The 24,205-nt window shown below is 44.3% G+C and overlaps 1 protein-coding gene across 2 annotated transcripts in view; it reads right to left on the minus strand.

The window, feature by feature from the left end:
- The window catches only part of AACS (acetoacetyl-CoA synthetase), a 161,661-nt gene that overhangs the window by 19,736 nt on the left and 117,720 nt on the right, over nt 1–24,205 (minus strand). For both annotated transcript variants that reach the window (XM_068243805.1, XM_068243814.1), the window contains 4 exons: nt 20,886–21,011; nt 15,106–15,175; nt 3,821–3,879; nt 1,154–1,356 (listed from right to left, as the gene is read on the minus strand). In XM_068243805.1, the coding sequence (XP_068099906.1) occupies nt 1,154–1,356; nt 3,821–3,879; nt 15,106–15,175; nt 20,886–21,011 (458 nt within the window). The remainder of the gene's footprint in view (nt 1–1,153; nt 1,357–3,820; nt 3,880–15,105; nt 15,176–20,885; nt 21,012–24,205) is intronic.

Genomic DNA, 24,205 nt, shown 5'->3' on the forward strand with positions numbered 1-24,205 from the left:
ACAGTTTCTGTCAGGACTGGGTCAGACTACAGTGTGACCCTCACTGATAAGAAATTACAACTATAAAACACATTCCTAGCAGAAAATGGCTTCTGAGAGCAGGAAATAGAAAAAAAATTGGTCAATAGTTCAAATATTTTAGCTTCTGCAAAATTCAATGAATGTTTTATTGAGCAAAAACAATAAAACAGTAAAAATTAAAAAATTAGATTTAAATAAAAAACAAAACAAAACTGTGTAATATCTTAAAAAGTAATTTTTAGGAGGAGGATAGATCTAATTGTTTATTTAATTCGTTTATTTTCACCTCAGGTGTCCTTTAATGAATGGGAACTGCGTTCCTATTCCTGTATAGCGTATATAGTGTCATTTTATTGTCCCTCAAGAGGATTCACAATCTAATCCTTACTATAGTCATAGGTCCATCCTAGTCTACTAACCATTTAGGGCAGGTATGTCAAACCGGTCCTACGAGGGCCGAGGTCCTCACACATTTTTGACACAGCTCAATGGGTCTGAATCAGGAAAGGCGTGGTCCATCAGGTAGAACACATTTTTCTCATTCTCAGTGCATCCTAAACACTGGCATGGATCTGGCCCTCCAGGCCTGGAGTTCGACACATGTGATTTAGGGAGAAGCAAATTAACTTATGTGTATGTTTTTAGGAGGTGGGGGCAGCCAGAGCGCCCAGAGGAAAACCACACAAACATGGGGAGACCATACAAACCCCATGCATATAGTGCTCTGGCAATCTGGGAATCAAACCAGCGACCGAGCACTGCAAGGTGAGAGTGCTAACCTAAGACAGTGGTTGACATTTACATGCAGAGCACATGCACTGCAGAGTGTAGTTAAACCTTCAGCAGTTGAGCCATCATACCCTGTATAATCTAACCATTGTTTCTAGATGTGGATAAATACGATATTTTTTAATGAATCCTCTATATCACCCTCCTAACCAGCTAACCTGTTAACCAATTCATACCGGATTCATTGAGCAGTTCTTCTTCCTTCGTGGTAACTTGCGGTCACTTTCACACAACAGCCGAATGGCTACAGTGAAGGTATGTTTATATATTATCACAAAGCATCCAATTGTAATTAAGTCAAATGATACAGTTTTTTTTAGTAATGAAGTCTCCATAAACTTACTGGAATGTCTTTGGTTTCAAGGATCACACCTGGAACATGCCTGGCAGACAGCGCCACTCTAATAGCGTTCCTTATCCTCTTCACTAAGTCACCGCCAAAACTGTAGTTGTTGTTCATTTTAAGAAACAGAATCACTCGCTCCTCTCCATCCTTGTTGTACTGGGGAACACACAAGCTGTCTGACACCTCCACAAAAGATTCAACTGTGAGGAAAAAACGTTCATCCAAAGTCATAATAAGAAGAAAACAACATCCCATAATGAGAAACAAGACTACCTTAGAGGACAAATTAGTATGTTTGGGGGTTGAGGGAGGTCACTTTTCATTTCTTTATCAGGGGTCTGTAAGGATCAGACACCCCAAATTTCCCCTTTGGAACCTTTTATGAAAGGATTATGAAAAGCTCTTAGATTGGAGGTATGGTTAGAATTTTGAGATGTTTGTCAAGGTTGGTAAACCTGCTTAGGTATTCTACTTAGTTACCCCCAGTAAGTTAGTTAACTTATTAACTTATGCAGACATACTCCACTAATATTTTTGCTCCCCAACCAAACTAGTGCTCCACAGAGCTGCACATACACCCTACAAACTGGAGGGTTGTGCCAGGACCTTTTGCCAGAAAGGGGACACTCTGTTCCAAAGCAACTACCACTCTGTGGATGTTGGAATCTCAAAACGCATGAAGATGGTCTGCATAGAAGTTCAGAGTCAATCTGCAAAAGTGCATACAAAGCAGTCGGGATACTTCCTGTACAGCAAACACAGAGCCAGTAGCTCTATGGAAGCCAAATGGGAAAATGATGTAAGAAATCTTGGTGAAATGTAAAATGTTTAATCCCAGTGGAGCTTTTGAAAAACCAACCCAGATAATCACGTTACAAAATTCCAGTTCTTCACCTTGCCTGCTTTGCTATAGTTTTTGTCTACACTTTTGATGATTTTTGGCTGCCAAATCAACTCACCATTCTAATTGTGGCAATGGAATTCACTACTGAAAGCACAGTGGTGCTTAAAAGTTAATGAACCTTGTTTAGTTTAAATATTTCTGCATAAATAAGGCCTAAAACACTAGCTTTCATGCAAGTGCTAACACTAAGTAACGAAAGCAATATTTACATAATCAAAAGAGTACAAAACATTATGCCTGTTCATTTATTTGATGAAAACAACCCAAGGTTACCATACGTGTGGGCAAATTATGTAATGTGGCATTATCAGTTCATTAGAAGAGTAAATTAGACTCAATCAATGGGGTGATATATCTGGTGTGAGTGTGACATATGCCCTGTCTTATTAAACAGAAGAGGAATGATTTTTCATTATTTACTTCAAATTTTTACAACACGGGTCAGTACATGCATGTCATGGTTCAAACAGAAGAAGATTTCTTAAGACCTCAAACAAACAGTAATTGCCATTCACCATGCAGGAAAAGGCTACACAAGTATTTCTAAAGAAACGGGACTCCACCAGCCACGCTCAAGCAAGCCATGTGCAAATCTCTCCAAGACAGACAGAGGCATCATCAAATAAAACTTTATTAAATGTATGCAAATAAAACTTTATTCAATCCAATTTATGGAAATCCTAAAAAAGCAAAGTAAAGTCCACACGTTGGTTTCACTTTAGAGGTAGGACTGAAGTGGTTAAGCCTCAGTATCTACAGCAAAGCTCCTGCAGTCTATTCACAGCTGCTAAGAACTAATTAGACACTTTGGTCTGGCTAAATATGTACAGGAACACAGAGCCGTGGATTTCAGCAACTACATGTGAAATAAGAACTTTTCATTGTGTGCAGTGCAAGAGTTTGGGCCCACTTTAACCGTAATCAAACTTAAGACTAAATATGGTTACAAATGAAATAATGTTAACCATTTCTCAGGCTACAATCAAAGACATTCATTTCACTGGGTGGAACGCTGTTCCCAGCAGACTATAAGTGAAGCTGTATTACCTTTAGCACGCTTTGCACTACTTAAATCCAGCATTGTGAAGTTTTGCCATATTTGGATGTCACAGAATTCCACAATAATGACATCTGATTTAGTCAGGCAGAGTGATGAGTGGAGTGAGGAAGTGACCACAATCCATGTCCATCTTCTCTTTTACCTGCAATCTCTGCACAGCAACCACCACCCAAAACAAAGAGTGTAGTTTTGGATGAAGGTCTGCCTGTTCTCATTGCATTCGTTTATTTTGTGGAACAGTGTTCCTCTAAGCATCTGTGAACTGCTTGCTGTCCCTTCTATTTGGAATGCAGATGGAGCTCAGTGAGGTTTTTCCAATAATGACTATGTGACCTGATCTATCCTCTAAGCCCCAGTAATAAGCAGCAGTTAATGTCTGATGGAGAAGCGTAAAAGGGAATTGGAGGGGAGCAGTGGGAGCCTAATCTGTATCTATTCAGGAGACGTAATAATGGCTTTGTTAGTGTAGCCAGTCAGCAGCCGAATGCTGAAAATGTGTTTAATTAGCAAGTCCCAGAAGTGAACTTCTGCATTACAAATCTTGGCTTCACATTAGTCATTTCTTCTCACTTAAAATTCTGACAGTTTCCTATTTTACAACCTCCTCTTTACCATTAAGCAGAAAATTAACCTATTCCCTGGCTGGAGGGCTTGTGCAAATATACATAATTCACTTTATAGAGAGGGGAAGATTGCTTACCGATATTGTAGATTTCAGAGCTTCCAAATCTCACCCCATTCGGATTCAGGGTGCCGTCACTGCAATGCAAGGGGGGGGGGATAGAATATTACCAAAACTAAAGTTTGCCCGTTTGTACACTTGAAACTTGAGGTGGCCATTTGCGATACAATTCCCCAGGCAATCAATCGTCTGATTCAGTCGTTAGATCGATCAGAAATTATCTTTCAGGCCCACTTAATGAAGGAAAACTGCTCACCAATTTGATCAGATCGATGGAATCCGAAAAACTGAATGATCCCATTAACCTGATCAAACTGGTTAGCAGGCTTCCTTTTGTTAGTGGGCCTGAACGATAGTTTCTGACCGATGCTATGATTGAATCGAACAATCCATCAACCAGCGAATTGTACCGTTAATGGCCCATTTGATGTGAAAACAACTAAAGATCAACATACAAAACTTTTTATTTTCTACTTTTACGCTTAAATCCCACCCGAGGTGGGATTTACTTATGCTAGTGGGGCACAGAGGCTGGTTGTGCACACTAACACCAGCCTCTGCTGCCCCATGGTGTGCCTCCAGGAGAGTATATTTAAAATCGGCGCCCGTAGACTTGGGCGCAGGATCCAGCTGTTATATGGCTGATCCTGCTTCTGCACAAGTCCGGGCCGATTTAATTACTATTCCCCCTCCAGGCCGCCATGGATAGTGGGGAAATGAAATAATTCTGCTTCCTGCAATTGCTGGAGGCCGAATTATTAAGTTTTTAAGCAACCTCGGCTCCGTCCTCTGACGGAGCCGACGTTACTGAGCGCTGCAAAGAGGAATGATTCCTATTGTAGTCTATGGAGGTGCCGGCTGCGCCCAAATCTATCAGCGCTGAAAAGCACTGCTCCGCCTCCAGGACCCCCCTGCATGCCGCTATACCCCCCGCAGTGCTGGCGACACGCAGCGTGTCACCAGCACAATGTTTACCTCTGCCTGTCTGTTAGCGCCGCTCCCCCACCTCCTCCGTATCGGCGCTACCCGCCCGCGTCCCTTCCCTCCCGCTGATTGGAGGGAAGTGACGCGGGCAGGTAGCGCCGGTACGGAGGAGCAGCACTGCGGGGGGTATAGCGGCGCGCAGGGGGGTCTTGGAGGCACACCATGTGACAACAGAGGCTGGTGTTATTGTGCACAACCAGCCTCTGTGCCCCACTAGCATAAGTAAATCCCACCTCGGGCTCTCTTTAAAGAGGATCTGTAACCTCAAAAAATCCCCTGGGGGGTACTCACCTCGGGTGGGGGAAGCCTCCGGATCCTAATGAGGCTTCCCACGCCGTCCTCTGTCCCACGGGGGTCTCGCTGCAGCCCTCCGTGCAGCCGTGACGTAATATTTACCTTCCTGGCTCCTGCGCAGGCGCTCTGACGGCTGTCGGCTCCGAACTACACGGAAATACCCGATCACCGTCGGGTCTGCTCTACTGCGCAGGCGCAAGTTTCCGGCGCCTGCGCAGTAGAGCGGACCCGACTGAGATCGGGTATTTCCGTGTAGTTCGGAGAGGAAAGCAGCCACAGCGCCCCCGCTGGAGCCAGCAAAGGTAAATATTGAACTGACAGTCGGCACAGTCGCCGGCTGTTCGGAGGGCTGCAGCGAGACCCCCGTGGGACAGAGGACGGCGTGGGAAGCCTCATTAGGATCCGGAGGCTTCCCCCACCCGAGGTGAGTACCCCCCAGGGGATGTTTTTCATGTTACAGAGTCTCTTTAAAGAACAACTGAAGCAAAAGGGATATGGAGGCTATCATGTTTATTTCCTTATAAGCAATGCCAGTTGCCTGGCAGCCCTGCTAATCCTCTGCCTCTAATCCTTTTAGCCATAGACCCTGAACAAGCCAGCAGATCAGGTGTTTGACTTTTTTTTTTTTTTTAGAATATTTGCTCTTTACTATAATCATAGGGATTTAGAAAATCAAACATTTAATTTGATATTACATGTAAATATGCTATATTAACACTATTAAAGGGAATCTGAGCCGCAAAAGGTCTTAGGTTCCATACTTACCTGGGGTTTCCTTAAAGAGGAGCTGTTAGGTATAAGGTCTCAGAGAAAATAAACACATATCAGTAGCTAAAGATTGGCTGTACTTACTTTACATATGCATTTCACTGTCCACGTTTGGATTTCACAGAATTTGTATATAGTATATGCAGAGATAGATGCTCCTGACAGCTCATGGCAGGCTCCATGTTTTTCTGTCAAATGTGTCGTTATGTCCTGCCTGCTTCCTGATCACAGAAAAGCTCATACTGAATAACACAGTGTGCAGTGAATATTAATGAGCCATGTGGCTAGGAACAATAGCTGACTCCTGCAGTGTACTCTGCCCAGAGATTTATCAGTGCTACGCGCTGGACTGATTACAAGCTGCTGTAACGTCTCATTAGCAGCCGAGGGGAGGGCCCCAGAATGCTTTGCAGTATAGTATGCGGCTTGCGTCCTCTTGGGTCTAATTAGCTTTGCTGATAAGCACACAAAGGTAAGAGAGATTTTTATCTTCACTAATGCCTTTCTGGCTTCCTTCTAAACTGTTTAACACAGGAGAATAGAGGTTTAAATTAGCTTCTGCAGCCTGACAGTTACTCTTTAAGCCCCCTTGAGGCCGCACAGTCCCTCACCGTCTACCTGGGTGGCTCCTATCCCCCGCTGGATGGCCAAATAGCCTGGCAGAGTCACTCTTCGTCTCTCATGTCTGGTCCGCACATGTGAGACGAACTGCGACTCTGTCAGGCTATTGGGCCATTCAGTGGGGGATAGGAAACCACCCAGGTAGACTGTGAGGAACCGAGCGAACTCAAGGGGCATAAGGAAAGGCCGTCCTACTTACCGGTAGTAGTGTTTCGGCGAATCCTCCAGGACAGCCACCTGAGATTACCATTGAGCCCCTCCCCTGTGGAAACAATGCACATGCAATTAATTAATTACTCCTCTGGTCCACCCTCTATATAACCAGCCTCCTCCTCTACCTCCCTAGTTCATTACAAGAGTAACAGGCTCACCCTTCTTTAGTTTATACTACCGAATCTCTTAGGGCTGGGTACTAAGGCAGCTGTCCTGGAGGATTCGCCGAAACACTACTACCGGTAAGTAGGACGGCCTTTCTCTCATCATCCTCCAGGACAGCCACCTGAGACCAGCGAGAAATCTTTACCTTAGGGTGGGATGACTGCTTGGAGTACTTTACGACCAAACGCCTGATCCTGGCTGGACAACAACTCCACCCTGTAGTGCTTCACGAATGTAGAGTGTCCTGACCATGTAGCCGCTTTACATATCTGGTCCAGAGTTGCCCCGGATCTCTCCGCCCAGGATGCTGCCAGTGACCGCGTAGAGTGTGCTCTAATGTCTGGAGGCGTGTCAGTCTGTGAGTTGTTGTACGCTAGCTGTATCAGCTGCCGAATCCATCTGGCTATGGAACCCTTAGTTGCCTGTAACCCCCTTCGGGTGCCAGAAAATACAAATAAATGGCTGGACCTTCTCCAATCCTGTGTCCTCTGCAAATATGTGATAATTGCTTGTCTCACATCTAGCTTTGCTAGCTTTCTTTCCTTATTCTTGGGGTCTGTAAAAAAGGATGGTAAAACAACCTCCTGCAGTCTATAAAATTGCGTGGCTACCTTTGGCAAATATGTCGGGTCTGGTCGGAAAACTATTCTGTCCGGGTGAATCACCATATAGGGGTCCTTTATTGATAGTGACTATGTCCCCTACTCTCCTTGCCGTTGTAATCGCCACCAAGAAGGCCACCTTTAGCGTTAATAACCTAATAGGAACGGTCTCTGCTGGTTGGAACGTGTCCGACATTAGAAAATCTAGGACCAGTGCCAGGTCCCATGGGGGCGCCATCTTTACCGGGACCGGCTGTGATCTGGCCACCGACTTCAAGAAGTTCTTTATATGTAATTCAGTGGATAGTTGTCTATCTAAAATACAGATAAGGCCGATACCTGGACTCTGAGGGTGCTAACTGCCAATCCTATGTCCACCCCATCCTGTAGGAATTCTAAAATAAATCTTGTTTCATTCGAACTAATCCTATTCTTGTCCTTCCATGAACAAAAAACCTTCCATACTTTGGAATAAATCTTCCTAGTATTCTCCTTCCTGCACTTTAGCAGAGTATTAATTACTCTACCTGAAAATCCTAGTCCCTCTAAAGTCTGCCTTTCAGGATCCAGGCTGTGAGTTTTAGGAATCCTGGGTCTGGGTGCATCTGTCCATTCTGTATTAGTAGGTCCCTTCGGTCCCCTAAGTGCCAGGGCCCCTGTACCTTCAAGGTCTGTAGAAAGGGAAACCAGGCCCTCCTTGGCCACCAGGGTGCTATGAATATTACTCGTGCCTGGGACTGCCTCAACTTGCTGAGGACCCTCGGAATTAAATTGAATGGGGGAAAGGCGTATAGAAGGCCCTTCGGCCATTCCAGTGTCAGGGCATCTAACCGGTCTGTTGAAGATGAAGGGTGTAGGGAAAAGAAATCCTTTGTCTTTGCATTTTGGGGTGTGGCAAACAGATCTATGCTTGGTCTGCCCCATTCTGCTATGATGAGCTCGAAGACCTCCTGATTCAGCTGCCATTCTGCTTCTATTAAGACCGACCTGCTGAGGGCATCTGCCCAGCGGTTCTGACTGCCTAGAATATGGGTTGCTGCTAGTGACTGTAGATTTTCCTCTGCCCATGTAAGAATCTGCATTGTTAGCTCTCTGAGAGCCTGCACCCTGGTGCCCCCCCTGTTTCCTGATATAGGAGACTGTGACCATATTGTCGGAGAACAACAGTACCTCCCTGTTTATGTGCGGCAGCAGGGCCTGTAGAGCCAATCTGACCGCCATTAATTCCCTGAAGTTCGATGATTTTCGGCTGAGTTGAGGGGACCACTGACCCTGTACCTGCTGATCCAAACAGTGGGCGCCCCAACCCCATGCACTGGCATCCGTGTATAGTTTCACTGGAGCCTTCTGCATCCAGGGACGTCCCCTGGACAGGTGGTCTGCATTCACCCACCATTGGAGGGAGAGCAACACCCGCTGTGGTGGGTTTAATCGTTGATCTAAGGAGGACCTCCTTCTGTCCCAGACCTGAAGAAACCAGGCCTGTAATTCCCGAGTGTGTGCCTGAGCCCACTCCACTGCCGGGATCACTGAGGTCATTAGGCCCAGTAGGGACATTGTCTGCCGTAGGGAAACTGACGGGGCTGATGTATACTCGGTCACTGCTCTCATCAGCTTGCTGACCTTCGGTCGAGGAAGCAGAATCCTTTCCTGCTCTGAGTCCCAGATTAGCCCCAGAAATAGCGCTGTTTGGGATGGCTGAAAACACGACTTCTCTCTGCTGACTAACCAGCCCAGACTCTCTAAGGTCTGGACGCAGAGATGTAGGTTTTCCCTTAAAGACTGTTCGGTATTTGACAAAATCAAAAAATCGTCCAGATACGGAAGAACCCTTACATTCTGGAGATGTAACTGTGCGACCGCTTCTGCAACAACTTTCGTGAATATCCTCGGGGCCGAGGATATTCCCGAATGGCAGGGCACGGTATTGGTAATGGCATACCGCATCCCCCATGACTACCGCAAACCTCAAAAACCTCTGAAATTGCGGATGAATTGGAAGGTGGAGGTACGCGTCCTCCAAATCTAGCGTGGCCATAAAAGCTCCTGGCCAAATTAAATTGCGGATTGATGCGACGCTTTCCATTCGAAACCTTTTCTCCAGAATGTAAGGGTTTAGGGGCTTCAGGTTGAGTATCATCCTGTACTTTCCTGACGGCTTCTGTATTACAAAAACTCTTGAATAAAACCCCCTGCAAAACTCCTGGACCGGAACTCTTTGAATCACTCTCTGTTGCAATAGTTTTATCACAGAAGAGCGAATTGCTTCTGCCTTCTCTGGGTCCCTGGGGGTCCCCGTAATCACAAAATTTTTTTTGGGGGGGGGGGCTCTCGGAATTCTATCCTGTACCCATTCCTTATTAAATCTAAAATAAACTTGTTTCCTGTTATACTCTGCCAGGCCTGAAAAAAATAAAGAAGCCTTCCCCCCACCTGTAAATCTGTGTCATTTGTCGGATTTTGGGGTGGCTGGCTGGGCTTTATTGAACAGGAAGGTAGATCTTCCTCTCCCTGTACTATAAGGGCCCGTTCAGACTACAAAATGCGGACCGCAACGCATGCGGACCGCAACGCGTACGAACGCACGCATGTCCGCGTTCGTATGCGTTGCGTGGCTGATCCCATCACTGAAAAGTGAATGGGACAGCCGCGCGTTTTTGTAAAATCTGCGTGCAGCATGCGTTCCCGGACCGCATGCTGTGTGAACATCAGACATTGCACTCTATGCAATGTCTGATGTCGTGCGTTTTGGCCACCTGCACGCGTTTCCAAAACGCGGCTGGAAACGCGTGCAGTGTGAACGGGCCCTAAGTCCACCTTTTGGATCCCTGCTGCTGCTGCTGCCGGGACCCCTAACTTCTCTCCTGGGAACATAACGTCTCCCCTGAAAGGGCCTATTTGTTCCTCTTTTCCTCTTGTCCGGGAATTTCTTAGCTTTATCGGAAGATCTCTCTAGAATACCATCTAGATCCTTCCCGAATAACAAGTCCCCCTAAAATTCCATAGCACATAACCTGTGTTTGGATGAAACATCACCCTCCCAAGTGTTTAACCATATTGCCCGCCTAGAAGAGTTTATCAAGGCTGCTGTCTTTAGCCGCAGATCTTAATGATTCTGTGGCCCCATCTGCTAGGAAAGCTACTGTCTTCGACATGACTGGAAGGGAGTCTAAAATTTTCTCATGTGGGGTACCTGCAATAAGGTGCGCCTTTAACCCTCTCATCCATTTCTCAAGGTTGCGAGTAAGGCATATGGCTGCAATAGCTGGCTTAAATCCGAAGGATGCTGCCTGCCATGCTCTTTTGAGGAGGATTTCCGCCTTTCGATCCATAGGATCCTTCAGGCTGCCTGAATCTTCAAATGACAAATCTGTGGACTTGGAATATTGAGCTAATGATGCGTCCAATTTTGGGCATTTTGACCATAACTCCTGGTCCTCTTGCTTAAAGGGGAATCTCCTTTTAAATGATCTAGGGATAAACAACCTTTTCTCAGGCTGCTTCCACTGAGAAGATATGACTCCTTTAATCGATTTGTGTACCGGGAAAGTTCTGCTATCAGTCTCTTCTAATCCCCTGTATATATCGTCTTGAACTGACGTAGTAGGGGTGGTCTCCTGAATATGCTCAGATTCGTATACAGCTATCAGGAGCTCCGATGTATCCTCTATACTAAACAGGTATCTAGGCATTCTGGCCGTAGCCCTCACTGGATCGTCCGAATCCTTAGCCTCCCCCTCCTCCAGAGATTCTCCTGAAATATCTTCCCATGAATCATCTGGAGAGTCAGGTTCTACTGGCACAGCTGGTAATATACGCCTGGGTTGGGTCAGATCCTGTCTGAGCCCTGAACCTTGCGGCTGTTCCGCCGGTGGAGGTTGGATGTTCACTGCCACCGCTTGCGTGCTACTGTCTGTTATCGATGTAGTCGGGGTTGTGGGCTGGGCCTGTCCCTGTACTGGAGGCTGAGTGGGAAAAGCTGCCCTGAAGGCTGCAAAGGTGGTAGTCAGTTCTTTTTTCATAGACTTCATTAAGTCAATCATTATCATATTAGTGTCTGGGATAGTGTCCCCTCTATGCCTGCACTTGTCACATGATGAGCGTGTGCAACTTGGTGGCATCACCTCCCCACACTTTGAGCACTTATTAGTCTTTTTCACATGTTTCTGTAAAACAAACAGACAAGAAAAATAAGGCTGTTAGTATCTTCTGCAACCCCAAGCCATGTATAGTGTAGCGCTTATGGGGTGCAGAGTCACTTTCAGCTGTACCTGTGCCGGCTGGCTGTGTGTCTCTGCGGCTGGTACATTGCTGTTGTCCGCTGTGGAGGCCTCTGACTGATCCATGCCCCGCAGCGTGTCGGCGTTCCACGTGCGCTCTGCAACTCGGAAGCTGCCTCTCCGCTTGTAGCCCCGCCTGCCGCCTTCCGAAGATCTTCCGGCTACTAGCCCATGACGTCCTCGGTTGGCGGAGCGTACACGCCTGGTCGCGTCCGCCCCCCTGACATCAGGGCGTCACGTGACTCTCCGGCTCCCCGGAACAACGCCGATGGTACTCGGCAGCGGCCACAAGAAAGGACGCTTCAGGCCTTCTTCCCAGCCTTCCACGCCGGCAGGTAGTGTATGCTGGGCTCCGCTCACCACCTCCTGCCCGTTCGGCCGACACAAGCCTGAACTGCAGTCTCATGGGGAAAGGTCAACATACTCCTGCTAACTATAGGTGCGACACACGCTCCCCTACAGCATAACAAAAAAACTAGTGCACTGTCCACGGGTGAGTGGAAACAATGAAAGAACTAGGGAGGTAGAGGAGGAGGCTGGTTATATAGAGGGTGGACCAGAGGAGTAATTAATTAATTGCATGTGCATTGTTTCCACAGGGGAGGGGCTCAATGGTAATCTCAGGTGGCTGTCCTGGAGGATGATGAGAGAAACCCCAGGTAAGTATGGTACCAGAGACAGTTTTTGCCTAAGGCGCACTAGAATGCAGTTATAAAGCACTATTATTATTATTATTATTATTATTAATTTATAAACTGCCTTTCTGAAAAAATATATGGAAATACACAGTTTGTTTAAATCGGTCTCCTATACAGCAGTAGTACTTATACACATAGGGATGGTAGGGAGACTTATAGGAAGCTGTCAGCTGTTGCACCTCTATAAAACTGAAAACAGCAAGACATCCAGGAATTTAAAATACATCCATAGTTATGTTGTCCTGTGGCTCATCGCTCACCAAAAATCTGGTTAACAATTAATAAGAATGCTATTCAGGCAATCCAAAAGTTAAAATCACTATTACTTTTCTTGTTGATAAATGATCATTCCCCAGTTTACCCGACTCTTATTTGGCACACACAAAATTTGGTACACAAAAAGGAAGTTGCAGGGCATGCTAGGTTGTCCTTTTTTGCTTCTCTACTTCCCCTGAGACTTAACTAATGCAGCCTGATTGGCTGAAGCCTTTTTCCCTCCTCTTTTCCCCTCCCACACCTCTGTTCCTCTCTGATTGGCCAGTATTTCTCATGCTGAGACAATGCACTTTCTATACTGAAGGGCGGACAAATCAGGCAGAGGGGAGTAAGGGAGGAAATGACATCAGGATTGGCTTCAAAATAGCCACACATAAAATGGGAACTGCCAAGAAGGATTTTCTCTTTTTTTAACTGTAGAAAAATCACTAAAATCAAAACGTGGACTGTGCAATACATAAGTTATTTAAGTAGAGCAAGTATTTATCTACTTATATATGTGTTTTTTTTCTGAGATAGTATGGTTGACAGCTCCTCTTTAAAAGGGTTCGTAACATCCCAGAAAAAAAAAAAAAAATTAGTGCCCCAAACATATTTGTGGAAACCCTGTTTTTGCTATAATAGGTCCCTATATGCTACCTATTTTACCTGGTCTGAGTGCATTTGTCGAACTGTACAGTGACAATGGGATTGTGGGAAGTCCTTTCTTTTTTTGCTATAGGAACAAGCTTTTCTAAAAATGCAACAACGTAAACTTCTCATTTCGGATAAGAAATCCCCCCCTCCCCCCTTTAAAGAGTTTACAAGAGTTTTATACACTAAGCTGGGTAAAAAAATAAAAAAAGGCCAGAAGTGATGTCACTTTTGGGATCGCATAGAAAAAAGATGGAAACCAGCAGAAATATTCTTTTCTTTTTTTCATATCACATTTCTCTTAAAGGGAACCTGAAGCGAGAAGTATTTGAAGGCTGATCTATTTGGCTGCAGTAGTGTCTGAAGCACACCAGAAAGAAGCATCAGTGGGAGGGCAGGGCTACATACCAACATACGCAATATATATGTCTGACACTAAAACCAGAAAGATTAGCATAAAAGTGGGTATCCTGAATAATTTACTGCATTCTACCATGTGTCACTGAGGTGTCTCATTATAGCTGAGTCTGTCTTCTCTGATGTCTTTCCAAGCCCAAGCCTGCACCCTTCTGGCTCTACTATAATGACTCCGCTATAATGATTCCAGAGCAAAGCCAGACTGATTGCTCAGTCGGGGATTTTATCAGAGCTGATAACAGGCAGGTTCAGCAGTGATGGATGAAACAGAGAGCAGGGTGGGTGTTTTCTGTAATGTCCCCACTGATATATATGGTAAAACACATGAGGGCGCTTCGTCTCTGGTTCACTTTAAAGCGGACCCAAACCCCAAAAATTTTTTAATTAAAGATATTTAGTTGCACCACTCTGACACATACAAAGATAAATAAACACTCCTTCAAGCCTATGAGCATTTTAGTGCATGCTTTTCACCCTTCTCTTTTCATAACTAGGGTTATACTGGGGGCAGCCATTAGCAATTCCTCCTTTGCCGGACACCTGCTACTCCACCAGTTTGCCGGATTCTGTCCCGGCAATATGAAAGGAAGGGAGGGGTTCCTCCAATAAATGTAAAATATTTTATATTTGTCATCATGCAGCTGAAAAAAACGCTGCTATTTATTGTTATACGGTAATTTAGAAAATAGATTTTATTTCTGAAATCTTGTATTTTTAATTTGGGTCCACTTTAAGGACTTGTTCAGATGGACGGTTGCAACATGTTGCTTCCAGGATCGTTTACCGCACTGTTCCGTGTCCCCCTGCAGGGATGAAAAATGCTGCATGCAGGGAATTGCCGCTGAAGGCAGACAAATGCTTTTATGCAGGCTTACAGAAAAGCATCTGGAATGAGATGCTGGGCTCCCGGTCTGGCTGGTTCAGACATCTGTCTGATCCAGTCCTTACCGCTCACGGGAGCCTGGTGTCTCATTCCAAATGCTTTTCTGCGAGCTTCCATAAAAGCATTTGTCTGCCTTCAGCTGCGTGCGTTTTATTGCTTCCAGGACCGGCTAAGCGGCCTGAACCAGCCCCGAGTCATCCACCACAGACGAATACACTGCTCTGCTATAGCAAACAACAGTCAGATAATCTACCTTGGATATGAATAGTTATGGTGGCACTTTACAATTAGCCAAGTAGGCATAGTCCATGAGATGTAAGAGTAGGAATTTGTTCAATCTGTATAGATTTGCATACAAAATTTGTATAATCCTGAATGAACTTGAAATGATTAGCATTTCACGGACCATCCCTATTGCTGATGTAAGGAAATATCTATAGATCTCTCTTAGTTATGCACTTTCACACACCTGCGTCCGAGCATGACAATACCTCCAGTTTTAGGATTAATCTTGCAGTAGTCTCCGTGAGCCCAGACACCTAGAAAACAAGGCAAGAATCTGTTTACTGGCAGTTGTCACGATCAGTTCTGTGAAATTCTGTAGGTTGACCATACACTGTTAGATTCAGTTTATCAACAGTCAACAACTTTTAATCAGCAATAGCATCTTGTCATATTGAGAGGACTGCGTATTGCTGGCATGTGGATGTGACAGGCCAGTTCTGAAAGCATAATTGTATTTGGCCAGTACAAATACATGCACGTTGCTTTTATGTCTTTCAATGGCAGACCAACAGTTCATTTGGACAATGAAACAGTCTGCAAACCTAAGCAAACTTCACCATCTAGAATTAATCATGAACAAATGTTTGGGGTTAGTGTCAAGTGAGAACATGTCACAATTCCTTGGGTTTTTTAGTAGATGTTGTAGGTCTAGTTCCACATATGGTGTAATATCCAAAGTGCCATAGCCCACATCAGTCAAATCAGAAATTCTCATTCCCATATAACCAAGATTCTGGATTACTGATTTGAAGACCTGAATGTAGGAGACTTCCATGAAGGGGAACTGAAGAGAGAGAGGTATATGGAGGCTACCATGTTTATTTCCTTTTAAGCAATACCAGTTACCTGGCTCCCTGCTGATCCTCTGCCTCTAATACTATTAGCCATAGCCCCTGAACAAGCATGCAGCAGATCAGGTGTTTTAGACTTTAAAGTCAGATCTGACAAGACTAGCTGCATGCTTGTTTCTGGTGTTATTCAGATACTACTGCAGAGAAATAGACCAGCAGGGCTGCCAGGCAACTGGTATTGATTAAAAGGAAATAAATATGGCAGCCTCCGTATACCTCTTACTTCAGTTCCCCTATAAGTTCAAAGAAGTCTGGTCTCTCCATTTACAGTTTTAACAGCGTATGAGTTATAACCAGCGGATATTTATTTCTGTGCAGAGGAGAAGCAGCAATTATGTAGAGAAGAATGAGACAACTATTATGCATCCGGGTATAAGACATCTATTATTATGCACCCAAGGATATTATGCAGCCTAGGATGTGACGCTGTGCACAATATTGTGTCTGTACATGCCACCTGCATTACAGCCTATGACAGCGCTATATAAACTGGAGAAAATGCGACTGCATCATAGATGCAGAGTTTTTTTTTCTTGCATCAGATGTGGTCTTGTAGGACATGCTCATACTCAGAATCTTAAGTTACGGTAACAGGCAATGGAACTGCAACGCAGCTTACTTTACAGGAAAGTGCTGCACTCTGTTTAAAGAATGAGGTTAAGCTTTACAAAAAGGTGTCTGGTGAAGATTTCTAAGAGAGGCTGTAGAACAGTTAAGGGGAGGGTAACAATCTGGTGCACAGCCTTGAGGCGAGACAATTCTGATGGAAAAATGAACAGTATGTTCCAAGAGTGACTTCAGTACCTCACACATCCAAATGAATGGAAATGACACAAGCTTATGTGACAAGAGAGCAATATTTGCTCCTGAAAAGGTTTGAAGTTTATTAGAAAGGTTCTTTTGGAGATGTAGCTTTAATGTGCAGTCTCCCAGCATGCATTTCTAAAAGCATGAAAATGTAAGTGATGCAATTCAGTACCTCTGACCAATCACATTCATTGTTAATGAGTCGGTTTGGCACTGCCCTAAGTGAGTAAAGCCCAGGACTGGGTGTTCCCCACTAATGAATGGCACTCACTACTGAGAACACAGCCACTACACCTACCTCCTCCACCAGCAGACTACAACACTGCCGCCCTCTCTGCTACACAACAGACTCTCCTTTGGACAAGTAAGCATTTCTTTTCACTGCTGTCCATCTACATGTTAGCAGTCACAGTTGCTCTCCCCTCCTCCCTCTCCCAACACATCCATGCCTCAGCTTGATGTCCTGGGACCCTAATAGCCCCCTTCAAACATCTTTCTGCACCCAGTGCTCCTCCACACCGAGATGGCTCAGTCTTTCCAGATATAACCCATTTAACTGATCTATAGTTCCTCAAATTGTTAATGGACTACTACAACAGGGTGTTCTACTCCCCTTTACTTCAGAGTACACTGTATCAGGAACTGTAGGATGCAGTGTTTTGGGTGGCACTATTTTCCAAACTGCTGAACTTTCTCTGGCTGTCCCTCCATCCTAAGCTTGCCTGTAGTTCCTCGCTATGCCTGTAGGTGGCAGCAAAACAATGAAGTATTTTGGACTTCTACCTCTTACCACCTGATTTGTAGGATATCTCCAGCTGAGGCTCCAGCTTCCAGCTCAAACGGAGAACCCATGGAAATATTGGATCGAGGAACTCCACTGACAAACGATCCTTCCCAATCCAACTTTCATCATCGGGAATGATGGGTCGCAAAGGATAGTTAAAACAATCTTTTACATTTTTGTTAAAGTCGTGTGTGATCCGTCATGACGGTCGTTCAAAATGAACAAGTGCCACACTTCATCGTCCGGCTTTTGATTAAACGCGATGTCAAGCAAAACATTCGCCAGTCAAAATATTACACAATAATCTTGCCACGGGTATGGACCTTCAGTTTGACCTCACTATAAGCTGAAGGGGGTGAATGCACCCTGTCAGCTGGGCTTGTGCCTGCTTGCTAGCACCATGCATGAGCAGTGGAGAGGATTCCGCAGCATTGAGCCACATCTGAACCTAGCAGAGGCTGCACTCAGACCACACATAAAATATATGAACTACTGATTTATCCTCTGCAGTTAAACTATTCTCTGCCAGGAAAGAGTTTTATGGCTAGAATTCCTCATCAGAGAGGGTTATTATGCATTAATCTGATTGGGTCACAGTTGCATACCTGAATGGTTAACTCTTTCAGGTAGTAAAAGAAAAAGAACATAGCCTAGTTATTTGTATGTTTGGCACTGAATATACATATGTCTATCTCATCATGTCACTTAGGGTACACTTTAAATCTGTGTAGTCACTCAGCTACAGAGTTTGTTAAATGGGTGTACAAACCCTTTTATGAAAGAATGATAAATACCTGGTAAGAAGCTAAGACACCGACTACTTTCTTCACCTGTAACGGTTTGTGCTATTGGCTGCAATCTACTTACACAAATTCAGGCTGTTTCTTCCTACTTGCAGTCTAGTGGGGATGATGCAGCAAAGACATCAGCAGCTCCCCACTCACAGAGCCAGAACACCAACCCCCTAAACCCAGCTGCTTCATGTATTGAAAATGTCAAGATGGTTTCTAACTACCCATTTCACATGAGAAATGTTACATCTGTGTACAGTGATTTCTAAGCAGCTAGAAGTATTTGTATTTTCCTCTCTTTTTCATTTCACTTTCACCACCTCTGTTTCTTCTCCACCTCTTTTTCCTCTCTCTCTAGTTTCGACATAGCTGACCCTGATCTATAGCCCAACACATTATCCTACCAGGCTATTTGGGTTCTACTAAATTGATAGACACCACAGTTCAACTGCATAATGTTTTATCCTACTGTTATGCATATAGACCAGTGATGATGTATGAAAAAGAAATTAAGCGCTACTATGTATCAGTTATGAGGCCTAAATACTCATATTGGCTCTATGTCTGAGTCTCTGTGCCATCTCTTGTAACGGTTTTTCTTTGTAAAAACAATACAACTGATTAGTTTAAAAAAAGAATGGGTTTTAGGCCCACCAATCCATCCACAATTGGCACATGGGACAAGGAGCTTAGCATCTGGACTGTTAACAGGTTATTGCAGACTTCTTTCCACAAGGTGTAGACAGTAACTACTAACAGCCGGAATTCCCGATGGCTGTTTGACAACAATCACTTCCCTCGTATAGTAGAAACATGGGTGCTAAATGAAAGGCTAGCGCCCTGTTTTCATTACAAGTACATTTTAGTTAGCATTGCTGTGAAAAAACAACAACCTGACAGCTTGCTGCATTTCTCTGCATGCCGCAAATGTTTGCATCCCAATCACGCATAATGATTCTCATTGAAAATTTGCATGTGCTCTATAGAGGAAGCAATGTAAAGAAAAGTGGTCACATATGCTAAGCAAATGTGAAAATTCACAAAAAATTCTTCTATTGCATGTAAAAAAACAAGACACAAGCCTGTAGTGGAAAGAAGCCAAATGCAAGTGATATGCCACAAGTCTATCAAGTTCAGCCACTCACTCCTCTAGTTATTTTGATCTAGGGCAGGGGTCTCAAACTTAATCATGTAAGGGGCCAAAATGTAAAACATAGTCTAAGTCGTGGGCCAAATTGTTTATTGAGATTCAACATTTACTGAACAGTCTCAAAGTGGTGTAACTATTATTATTATATTTAAAAAGCCGCCAACATATTACGCAACTATAGCGACTTTGGGGGGGGGGGTCCTAAATCCCAGCTCCATCCCCTTCTGTAGAGTAGCGCAGTTGAGCAGATTAATATCTACCTGCTCCAGGGCTGCTCTAATCATCCTGACAGACACATGCTGTATGATGTATACCTCTGCCTCTGAATGCATGTCACGTGATCGGAACCTGGAGGTATAGAGTGTGCAGCAGCTGGAAGGACAGAAGAGACACCACACATGGCTGGAGCAGGTAAATATTACAGGGGAGAGGATACCAGGGGAAAGGTGGGTGTGTTTTATCAGCCACAGGGGGATTTGAAACTAAGGAGGGCGCCACATGCTAATTTTGCAGGAGTCCCGTGGGATTTTTCTGCACCCATGCTCAAACTAAATGTTTTAACCAGAAACCAGGTCATCCTCTGGATGGGAAGGCAGTGAACTGTTGTTCTCTTAGGCCTGGTGCACACCAAAAAACGCTAGCAGATCCGCAAAATGCTAGCAGATTTTGAAACGCTTTTTGTCATTTTTCTGTAGCGTTTCAGCTAGCATTTTGTGGTTTTGTGAAGCGTTTTTGGTGTAGTAGATTTCATGCATTGTTACAGTAAAGCTGTTACTGAACAGCTACTGTAACAAAAAACGCCTGGCAAACCGCTCTGAAGTGCCGTTTTTCAGAGCGGTTTGCGTTTTTCCTATACTTAACATTGAGGCAGAAACGCATCCGCAATCCAAAATCTGCAGCAGCCCGGGAGTATGCGTTTCTGCAAAACGCCTCCCGCTCTGGTGTGCACCAGCCTATTGAAATACATTACCCTAGCAGATCCGCACCCGCAAGCGGATCGCAAACCGCAGCAGAACCGCTCTGGTGTGCACTAGGCCTTACTGCTTACATTGATAAACCTTTGAAGCTCTGGAGGGACACATAAAAAGGCAAGAGGGGCCGCATTCGGCCCACGGGCCTTGGGTTTGACACCTGTGATCTAGGGGAAGGCAAGACATTAACCCCTTTTTCATCTCAAAAGTGACATACCAATACAAGAACATTTTGCATATAAAGAAAAGTTCTGCCTCAACTTTTCATACACAGCTGAATGAACCTACAGTTACAGGACATTTAACTGGTTGAGACGTGACAGCTGCAAACTGAAATCCACTTACATATTTCAAATAAAATCTCTACCACCAAGAAACTGGATTTCTGCCAACAAGCAATTAAAGTTGAATGTGCAACTTTAGGCTGGCTTACAAACCAATACAGATACAGTGGCTCATTAAGGACAATGCAAAGTATTAAATGCATTTTTCCCACTGACTTTTGGTCAAACCTGGCCGCCCACTGCCTCTGTGTGCTCTCTAATTGCAGAGGATAGCTGGCAGTGTCAGACAGTTTATTCATTAATAATGCTACATCTTAATGCGGTACCTGGGAATTTGGAGAAATACGCTTTCTGGTATTTGCTGCCATCTTCATCATTCCAGAAGTGCGTAGGCTGAGATGGTAGCGGAATTAAGCACACCAGCTCCCCGCTTTCCCCCCACACCGCTTTTCCTAGAGAAAATGGAGAGAGCTAAGTATGAATATCTATTTGCATAATTAGATGATAATGTTAGCATTATGATGTGCAGAAAAAGAACGATGAAGATTATTCACAAAGTGCAATACAAGGGTCTTTAACAGCAGAAGCAAGCAATTCAGTACTCTTACCAACCAACCATTTGCATTTGGCTTTGATACATCAGACAGGCCAAAAGCAATTTCTGATTGGCTGCTGAAAGGGTACACCACAACTGAGCTCTTCAAATCACGCTATTTCTGATCTGTTAAAGAGTGTATGAAGATCAGACACTGCAACAAGCATGTACAATTGTCACTCAGAGACACTACAAGCAAGTTCCCTTCTGATCTAGCATTCACCATAAGAAATGCAAAATAAGCTTGCTTGCTTACGGTTTTAAGACTTGTTTGTGTGGAATGTAAATTTGGCTGGCATAAACGTAACTGATTCACAGATTGAAAGCTCAAAGAAGTGTGCTTAGTGTGACCCACTTAATTAAGTGTATTCATTGCAAATCTGACATTAACACCTTCACAGAGGAGTGCAATGGATTGACACAACAAACCGACAACTATGGCAAGGTGTGTTGCTCTGTCAGGGTGTTAACTAGTTGTGTGACATACGGTAGATCTTTATAGTTTGAAGAACCCAATGTTAACCTGTTGGGACACAAATATGATGCCAATACAATTATTCATCAAACATGCAGTTACAGGGACTGTCGTCCTCATCTAACTAGAGACACCTGGAACAAGTATGCAAGACAAGAACTCAAGACTTTTAAAGCTGGCCATAAAGGCATCGATTTTTACCGGCAGATTTGATCACTGTGATGGAATATGACGGTTATCAGTGGCGCAAAAAGCCACATTGATCACAATTTCGAACAATTTGCTGCAAAAAACAATCAAAATTAAGATCAGTCCGTAAGGTAGATTTCAGTTGATCGGACTGTGCATGAAAACGCCGGTAGATCAATGGCCCATAGTGTTGCAATAAACACTGCACTGCTGCAGTTCAATAGATTTTCAATATATTTCATGATGAAACCTGTGTGCAGCGAGTGTGTGGGTGTGTGTGCGTTCCAATTCCTCTCTGATCAGATTCAGATCAGAGAGGAATTGCTCTGTTAGCCACATTGGGCAAAAAAGCTATGCACGTATAGCCACCTTTAAGCCCCTTTTACACTTGCCTTGCATGTGTGTGTTGCGTTAAAGAGAATCTGTATTGTTAAAATCGCACAAAAGTAAACATACCAGTGTGTTAGGGGACATCTCCTATTACCCTCTGACACAATTTCGCCGCTCCTCGCCGCATTAAAAGTGGTTAAAAACAGTTTTAAAAAGTTTGTTTATAAACAAACAAAATGGCCACCAAAACAGGAAGTAGGTTGATGTGCAGTATGTCCACACATAGAAAATACATTCATACACAAGCTGGCTGTATACAGCCTTCCTTTTGAATCTCAAGAGATCATTTGTGTGTTTCTTTCCCCCTGCAGCTATCTTCCACTGAAGTGTCAGGCTGTTTCTTCCTGCAGAGTGCAGACAGCTCTGCCTGTATGTAATTCCTCAGTATGTGAAAGCCCAGCCAGCTCAGAGGAGGATTTATCCAGCTTGTAAAAGATAAGAGAGAAGAGAGAAGCTGCTCTAATCTAAATAATACACAGGCAGTGTGCAGAGAGGGGCCTGGAAGGGGGAGTTCATAGCAGAACCACAACACTGAAGAACTTGACAGCCTTCCAGACACAGGCTGACAAGTCTGACAAGAGAGAGATAAGTTGATTTATTACAGAGATGGTGATAGTAGAACGTGCTGCAGTAAGCCAGAACACATTAGAATAGCTTTTGGAACTTGTAGGATGATAAAAAACAGGATGCAATTTTTGTTACGGAGTCTCTTTAAAGCAGGCTTTCTCAACCAGGGTTCCCTGGAACCCCAGGGTTCCTTGAGGACTCTGCAGGAGTTCCTTGGCATTTTACCCCATCGTGGGGGAAGTATAATAAAGCACACTATAATAGGTGGTACTGTAACAAGAAGCACTAAATTGGGGGGTCAGGAGACAGTATAAGTGGCAGTGTAATAGGAGATCGTGAAATTAGCAGCCTAACCTACTTAAAGATTATTCCTCCTGAAAAATAAATGTAGGAGTTCCTCGAGACCAAAAAATTGTTTGCAGGGGTTCCTTGAGATCCAAAAGTTATTTACAGGGTTTCTCCAAGGTAAAAAGGTTGAGAAAGGCTGCGTTAAAGTGAACATCCACACTAAAAATCTACTCAGCAGCACTAAAAAGGCTTGGTCTTTCTTGAACAGTTTCACAGTCCCAGAACTTTGTGTAGAGCTGTACAGAGGCGCCAGTAGGATAAAAGTCATTAAAATGTTTAAAACATTCGGGATGCGGTGGTGGACCAGCCAACCCAAAACAGACACAGGTACTGTCGATTCAAGTAATAAATAATTTATTTATATACTCCAAAGACAAGTTGCAACGCGTTTCACGGGCAAAATCCCGCTTCCTCAGGCAATAAACAACTGGAGTGATACACAGCACGGAGTCCAAAATACGCTTGGCACCTCTGAATCGACAGTACCTGTGTGCTTTGGGTTGGCTGGTCCACCACCGCATCCCGAATGTTTTAAACATTTTAATGACTTTTATCCTGCTGGCGCCTCTGTACAGCTCTACACAACAAGAATCCACCCTTGGTGGAAGGGTGGTACACCCTCTTTTTTTCCTCTATCCACAGAGAGCGACGTCTTAATCCTGAGTGGGGACAGGTTTGGTCTCCCCACCTGCCTTTTCAGTGGTTGCCTTGGAGGTAACCCTGGTTTGTAAGTACAATACTTACGTTTCATCATTATCATTCGCACTCCTCCAATACAAACTACACTATATTGGGCTCTCGGTTTTCTACCTTTTATAGTCCTAGAACTTTGTTTCTCTTACCAATGCCTCATTTTTAGCTGCACAGAAGAAAACTGACCGGGAATTTTCCCCCTGATGCTGTACAAAGCATGATAGGATTTCTGATGTTGTTCTCGTTCTGCTGTTTTGGTGCAATTTTTTTTTTTTGGTATTTGAGATTTGAAGCCTAGCGCAGCAACTGGGAGGGGTGATCAGGACACAGGACAGTTGGAACTGTGTTTCATGCTCCCTGTCACCTCCTTTCAACCAAAAAGATGGCTG

Source organism: Hyperolius riggenbachi, chromosome 1 (genome assembly GCF_040937935.1).
Source record: "Hyperolius riggenbachi isolate aHypRig1 chromosome 1, aHypRig1.pri, whole genome shotgun sequence".
Lineage (NCBI taxonomy): Eukaryota > Metazoa > Chordata > Amphibia > Anura > Hyperoliidae > Hyperolius > Hyperolius riggenbachi.